The sequence below is a fragment of the Prionailurus viverrinus genome, chromosome B2 (assembly GCF_022837055.1).
Source record: "Prionailurus viverrinus isolate Anna chromosome B2, UM_Priviv_1.0, whole genome shotgun sequence".
Taxonomy (NCBI): Eukaryota; Metazoa; Chordata; class Mammalia; order Carnivora; family Felidae; genus Prionailurus; species Prionailurus viverrinus.
The window spans coordinates 2,226,206-2,233,391 of NC_062565.1; the positions used below are offsets into that span (position 1 = coordinate 2,226,206).

General features: G+C 39.0%; 1 protein-coding gene across 1 annotated transcript; it reads left to right on the plus strand.

The window, feature by feature from the left end:
* The first annotated feature begins 5,015 nt into the window (after window positions 1-5,015).
* LOC125166125 (putative olfactory receptor 2B8) lies at window positions 5,016-5,954 on the plus strand. The gene has a single exon (XM_047859838.1). It carries the CDS (start codon window positions 5,016-5,018, stop codon window positions 5,952-5,954), a length of 939 nt encoding a protein of 312 aa, XP_047715794.1.
* The last annotated feature ends 1,232 nt before the right edge of the window (window positions 5,955-7,186 follow it).

The window sequence follows — 7,186 nt, forward strand, 5'->3', positions numbered from 1 at the left end:
CTGTCATTTCCTATGTATTGATGGCTGTATCCCCTCATTTGCTCAAACTCCCTCGTCATCAGGGGCCTGTTCTCATATGTCTGAGGTCAGCTCAGACCCATGGGACAGAAGCATCAAGAAAGCAATAGCGATTCTGTCATAGAACTAAGGCTGAGGAAATCTTGCCCACACTTTTTCAGGATTCATTCAAGAACTGGTTAGGGCAGAGTATGTATGTCAAATATATCAGTGAGTGTTATATATTTTAAATATCTTAAGTGTAGTCATTATCTTGAGATATTTTGTCTTTAAAATATGTAGTGTGCATACTGAGCATCTAGTGTGTGGAAATATGGATTCTTGCACTGAAATTTTAAGAATTTTGTGTCAATATTGAACAGTTATGGTAATCACTGCATCTCCTTGTGTGTGTCAGGAGTAAGCATTTAACCTCTTTTATTTGTTGCCTGTTCTTTGTTTTTTAAAATTATTTATTTTTAAATTTACATCAAGTCAATTAGCATATGGTGCAACAATGATTTCAGGAGTAGATTCCTTAATCCCCTTACCCATTTAGCCCATCCTCCCTCCCACAATCCCACCAGCAACCCACTCTTTGTTTTCTATACTTAAGCGTCTCTTATGTTTTGTTCCCCTCCCTGTTTTTCTATTATTTTTGGTTCCTTCATGTTCATCTATTTTATATCGTAAAGTCCTCATATGAGTGAAGTCATATGATATTTGTCTTTCTCTAATCCCGCTTAGCATAATACCCTCTAGTTCCGACCACATAGTTGCAAATGGCAAGATTTCATTCTTTTTGATTGCCGAGTAATACTCCATTGTATATATATACCTCTTCTCTTTATCCATTCATCCATCGATGGACATTTGGGCTTTTTCCATACTTTGGTTATTGTTGATAGTGCTGCTATAAACATTGGGGTGCATGTGCCCCTTCAAAACAGCATACCTGTATCCCTTGGATAAATACCTAGTAGTGCAATTGCTGGGTCATAGGGCCATTCTATTTTTAATTTTTGGAGAAGACTCCACACTGTTTTCCAGGGTGGCTACACCAGTTTACATTCCCACCATCAGTGCAAAAGAGATACTTTTTCTCTGCATCCTCGCCAACATCTGTTGTTGCCTGAGTTGATAATGTTACCCATTCTGACAGGAGTAAGGTGGTATATCATTGTGTTTTTGATTTATATTTCCCCGATGATGAGTGCTGTTGAGCTTTTCTTTATGTGTCGGTTGCCATCTCGATGTCTTCTTTGGAGAAGTGTCTATTCATGTCTTTTGTCCATTTCTTCACTGGATTCTTTGTTTTTTTTTGGGGGGGGTGTTGAATTTGGTAAGTTCTTTAATCCATTATCTGATATGTCGTTTGCAAATATATTCTCCCATTCCATTCGTTGCCCTTTAGTTTTGCTGATTGTTTCCTTTGCTGTACAGAAGTTTTTATTTTGATGAGGTCCCAATAGTTCATTTTTGCTTTGGTTTCCCTTGCCTCCGGAGATGTGTTGAGTAAGAAGTTGCTGCAGCTGAGGTCAAAGAGGTTGTTGCCTGCTTTCTTCTCGAGGATTTTGATGGCTTCCTATCTTACATTTAGGTCTTTCCTCCATTTTGAGTTTATTTTTGTGTATGGTATAAGAAAGTGGTCCAGTTTTCCCAGCACCACTTGCTGAAGAGACTGTCTCTATTCCATTGGAGTTTCTTTCCTGCTTTGTCAAAGATTAGTTGGCCATACATTTGTGGGTCCATTTCTGGGTTCTCTATTCTGTTCCATTGATCTGAGTGTCTGTCTTTGTGCCAGTATCATACTGTCTTGATGATTACAGCTTTGTAATACACCTTGAATTCTGCGATTGTGATGCCTCCTGCTTTGGTTTCCTTTTTCAAGACTGCTTTGGCTGTTTGGGGTCCTTTATGGGTCCATACAAATTTTAGGATTGTTTGTTCTAGCCCTGTGAAGAATGCTGGTGTATTTTGATAGGTATTGCATTGAATATGTAGATTGCTTTGGGTACCATTGACATTTTAACAATATCTGTTTTTCCTATCCAAGAGCATGGAATCTTTTTCCATTTTTTGTGTCTTCTTCAATTTCTTTCATAAGTTTTCTATAATTTTCAATGTATAGATTTTTCACCTCTTTGGTTAGATTTATTTTAGGTATTTTATGGTTTTTTTTTGGTGCAATTGTAAATGGGATTGATTCCTTGATTTCTCTTTCTGTTGCTTCATCATTGATGTATCCGAATGCGACTGATTTCCGTGCATTGGTTTTATATCCTGCAACTTTGCTGAATTCATGGATTAGTTCTAGCCATTTTTTTGTGGAATCTCCTGGGTTTTCCAAATAGAGTATCATGTTATGTGCAAAGAGTGAAAGTTTGACCTCCTCCTGATGATGTCTGTTCTCTTAATTATTATTGTAAAATTGAGTTTTGCAAGATGTCATTTGCCATTATATCCCCTTTTTGATGGTTATCATACATAATGTATGCTTTTTTCTTGGTTTTTTTTTTTCAACGTTTATTTATTTTTGGGACAGAGAGAGACAGAGCATGAACGGGGGAAGGGCAGAGAGAGAGGGAGACACAGAATCGGAAACAGTCTCCAGGCTCTGAGCCATCAGCCCAGAGCCCGACGCGGGGCTCGAACTCACGGACCGCAAGATCGTGACCTGGCTGAAGTCGGACATTTAACCGACTGTGCCACCCAGGCGCCCCTGTATGCTTTTTTCAAGTATTTATTTTTTTCTGTATGTGAAGTAATAATTTATTTGTGATTTTTATAACTGGACTTTTCTGTATAATATCATCATATCATATCATATCATATCAGTTGTGTTCCACATAATGTAAGTTCACACACACATATAATCCCATAAAATAGCAAATCACTTTACAAGTCATCTCACCAGCATTTTATTTTTTCCCAACTGCCTTCTTAGTCCTTATTGATATAATATTGTTTAAATATATAATTATTTTATTCTAATGTTGCATTATTATATTGGTGTTTTCCTTGGATGAGTTAGCATTTTATGTTTGTGCTCCTTCACATTGGTGAGTACTTCCCCTATTAGACACATTTTAAAATTTGTCAGGAATCTATCTCTGGTAAATGTATCTATATTCATGCTTGTCTGCAAGAGTTGGAACCATGGTTTGCTTTCATTGTTCTTCTGAGTAGGTGTGAGTCAGGTGATGTTCCCTTGTGTTGCACATTTAGATTGTCTCAAACACCTGTGTAATTAATTCTATTAAGAAATTTTTGTGCATAGATTTTGTTTATCAAATGTCATTGATATCACTGATCACGTCTTTGTAGGAAAAGGAGGTGTAAAATAGTGTCAAATACCACATCCTTTTCTCAATATTTATGACTGTTTTATGCCAGTTTTGTACCAATTTCTTTCACCCATCAGTGGGTCTAACCCCAATCATGATTCAGATTTTTAAAGTCTTAGAAGAATCAACAATGTGCTGTATGCCCAACCATTTGAATGTGATAGAACTGAAATCCTCATTTTCTGAGGCCTCTTTGGTCAGCGTATAACTATTCTTCTTCTCCAGTAGTAAGCATTGGATGAAAATGGTCATCACCGAGCCTTATATTTGGCAATGTATTTGGTCCAGTGTCACTAACTCTGCAAGGTAGCTTCCAGAAAGGTAATAATTAACCTAATATTGATGGATGTCTGAGATTTTGTGTAATACCAAAATAATTTTTTGTTTATGCCTTCCCTTGTATACATTAAGTATTGCATTATAGCGCTTTGACCTGCCATTGCTTTGAGAGTGCTTCTGTCTTTAGCTCTGTGTGTTTTTCTATTGCTTATTTTATCATAGGAAGTGTATGTACATAACTACATGGTTGGATAATTTTTTAAAATGTTTTTTTGTGACTAGAGTGTTGATAGGGAATAATCCAACTTATTTCAGGAATTTTACAGACACTAGTTGGTGTAATGTATGTAACAGAAATCTGTAGAAGGAAGAGGAAAATACTGATGACTGGATTTTTGAGTTCTGAATCCAACTGACTTGACACAGCCAAATGAATTTTTGGAGTTCCTGTTAAAATGGTATGGTAATTTTAAGCATCTTTAGGGAAAAAGTTAACACTGTGACTGAATGGTGGTATTCTGGTTCTCTCTGAGTATTTGTTTTACTACCACAGGAAAAAAACACCAATGTGTGTTTATTTGCAGATCTAGTCATGAAATTTTGAATGTAATTGAATTTTTTGTATAAGTACATTGTAGGTCATAAATTCCTACATCTGGATGCATTTGGAGATTATGTTGTATTATAAAGTACTGCATGTGAGTTGTGTGCAAATCCAGTTGTGTGGAATTATGAGATACATATTTAAAATAATGACTCTCTTTCTGTCTCCATCTCTTTCCTATTCTTTCTGATTTCATGCCCTCTTTTTCCTCATCCTGTTTTTCTCTAAAGGTACCTACATGTTCAAAGTACTTCAAATCCTATTTAAGGGGCACCTGGGTGGCGCAGTCGGTTAAGTGTCCGACTTCAGCCAGGTCACGATCTCGCGGTCTGTGAGTTGGAGCCCCGCGTCGGGCTCTGGGCTGATGGCTCAGAGCCTGGAGCCTGTTTCTGATTCTGTGTCTCCCTCTCTCTCTGCCCCTCCCCCGTTCATGCTCTGTCTCTCTCTGTCCCAAAAATAAATAAACGTTGAAAAAAAAAATAAATAAATCCTATTTAAGATCAGACTGAAAGAACTTTTGTACCTATGACTGATGGAAACACAAGGTCCATTATTTGATTTTCTATTACATATTAATGATTTACTTTTTTGATAGTGTGGAACTATATTAGTATAAGCAATGTCAGTTTCAATGAGTACATAATTTATTTAAATAGTTATTGATATAATCCAATGGCCATGTCTTTTAACATGATACATCCACCCCCTGATAACTTTCTATTATTTAGAACATTTCTTTAAAAATTGCTAAATGCTTACTGTTGACAGGAAACATGTGGTAAGAAAGGATGGACCCAAAAAATGGAAGTTCTTTCACTAGTTTGATCCTGCTGGGTTTCTCTGACCAGCCTCAGCTGGAGCGAGTCCTCTTTGTGGTTCTTCTGATCTTCTATCTGCTTACCCTGCTGGGAAACACAAGCATCATTGCGTTGTCCCGCCTGGACCCACACCTGCAGACTCCCATGTACTTTTTCCTGTCCAACCTAAGCTTTCTGGACCTGTGTTACACGACCAGCACAGTTCCTCAGCTGCTGGTTCATCTCAGGGGAGCAGACAAATCTATCTCCTTCGGTGGCTGCGTAGCTCAGCTGTTCATTGCTCTAGGGTTGGGGGGCACAGAATGCATTCTGTTAGGGGTGATGGCATTTGACCGCTATGCAGCCGTCTGCATGCCCCTGCACTACACAGTGATCATGCACCCCCGTCTGTGTACCCTGATGGCTTCTGCATCGTGGTTCATTGGTTTTGCCAACTCCTCATTGCAGACGGTGCTCATCTTCCTTGTACCACTTTGTGGGAGAAATAAAATAGACCACTTCTTTTGTGATGTCGCCCCACTGCTCAAGCTTGCCTGTGTTGACACCACTGTGAATGAGTCTGAGCTCTTCTTTGTCAGTGTGATCATTCTGCTCATACCTATGGCATTAATCACATTCTCTTATGGTCGGATTGTCAGGGTGGTCTTAAGAATAAAGTCAATTGCGGGACAGAGGAAAGTGTTTGGGACATGTGGAGCCCACCTTACAGTGGTCTCCCTGTTCTATGGCACGGCCATCTATGCTTACCTGCTGCCCAGCAACAACCACTCCCAGAATCAGGGCAAGTTCATTTCTCTCTTCTACACCATCATCACCCCCATGGCCAACCCCTTCATCTATACACTGAGGAACAAGGATGTGACGAGTGCAATGAAGAATGTGCTTTATGGGGGCTGTGACTCCAGATGACTGGGGTTGGAAGACCCTGTGATAGAAGTCTTTGAATTCAGACCCTTTAAGGTGTTTGTGTCCAGCACATGTCCTCCAATATTTCCCCTAATGACTCTCAAGGAAATTTTCTTACCGTATTCTTTTATGCAAGTGAGCATTCCAAGTCTAAGTTCATGGATTCATTCTAACCTCCAGAGATGCTGGTTTAGTGTTTCTACAGCATTTGCATCATATTAATTTTTTAGAAAGCTCCACAGGTTTTTCTTGTTTCACCCCCTCTTGGGAATAGTATTCCATTTCTTTTTTTTTTTTTTCAACGTTTTTTTTTTTTTTTTATTTATTTTTGGGACAGAGAGAGACTAGAGCATGAACGGGGGAGGGGCAGAGAGAGAAGGAGACACAGAATCGGAAGCAGGCTCCAGGCTCCGAGCCATCAGCCCAGAGCCCGACGCGGGGCTCGAACTCACGGACCGCGAGATCGTGACCTGGCTGAAGTCGGACGCTTAACCGACTGCGCCACCCAGGCGCCCCTATTCCATTTCTAATTGTAAAAAAAAATATGCACATACTATAAAGGCATACTGAAAAAAAGAATAGCAACAACTACAATAGTGTAGGAAATATTAGCATTTCAGCATTTTCTAGCAATTTCTGGAGGCATATCACTTATTCTTGCAATTTGATCATGGCTCTATTAAATGGTCCATAGGCTGACAGTATCACAGCTTTTTCCCAGAATTAGTATATAACTTGGGAAAGAAAAATTTTAGGTCAGAGAAAATCCTGGTAACATCAATCCTGATGAAGTCATTCAGATATTAGGCCCCAGTGTGACCGTAGCAGTGTGACAGTAATTTAATGTAGCCTTCATGTCACAGAGGGAGATGGTGTAATGCAGTCATCCCAGGGACAATGGGAGCATCAGGTAGCAATACAGCAGGCGGTGCTTATGTGTAATTTTGGGCATAGTCACTGAAACACCCATGTGAGTGTGCAACTTGCTTATTTTAAGTTTGTGAACCCTCCCATTCATTAAAATTTTCTTTGGAGGACATTAAATGACACAAGTCCTAATTTACATTTTTTTTTATCTATAATAATGCAGCAAAAGTTTCAAAGGGTAAAATATATTTATTTATTTATTTTTTTAAAAAATGTTTATTTTCGAGAGAGAGAAGGACAGAGTGTGAGTGGGGGAGGGCAGAGAGAGAGGGAGAGAGAATCCAAAGCAGGCTCCAGGCTCTGAGCTG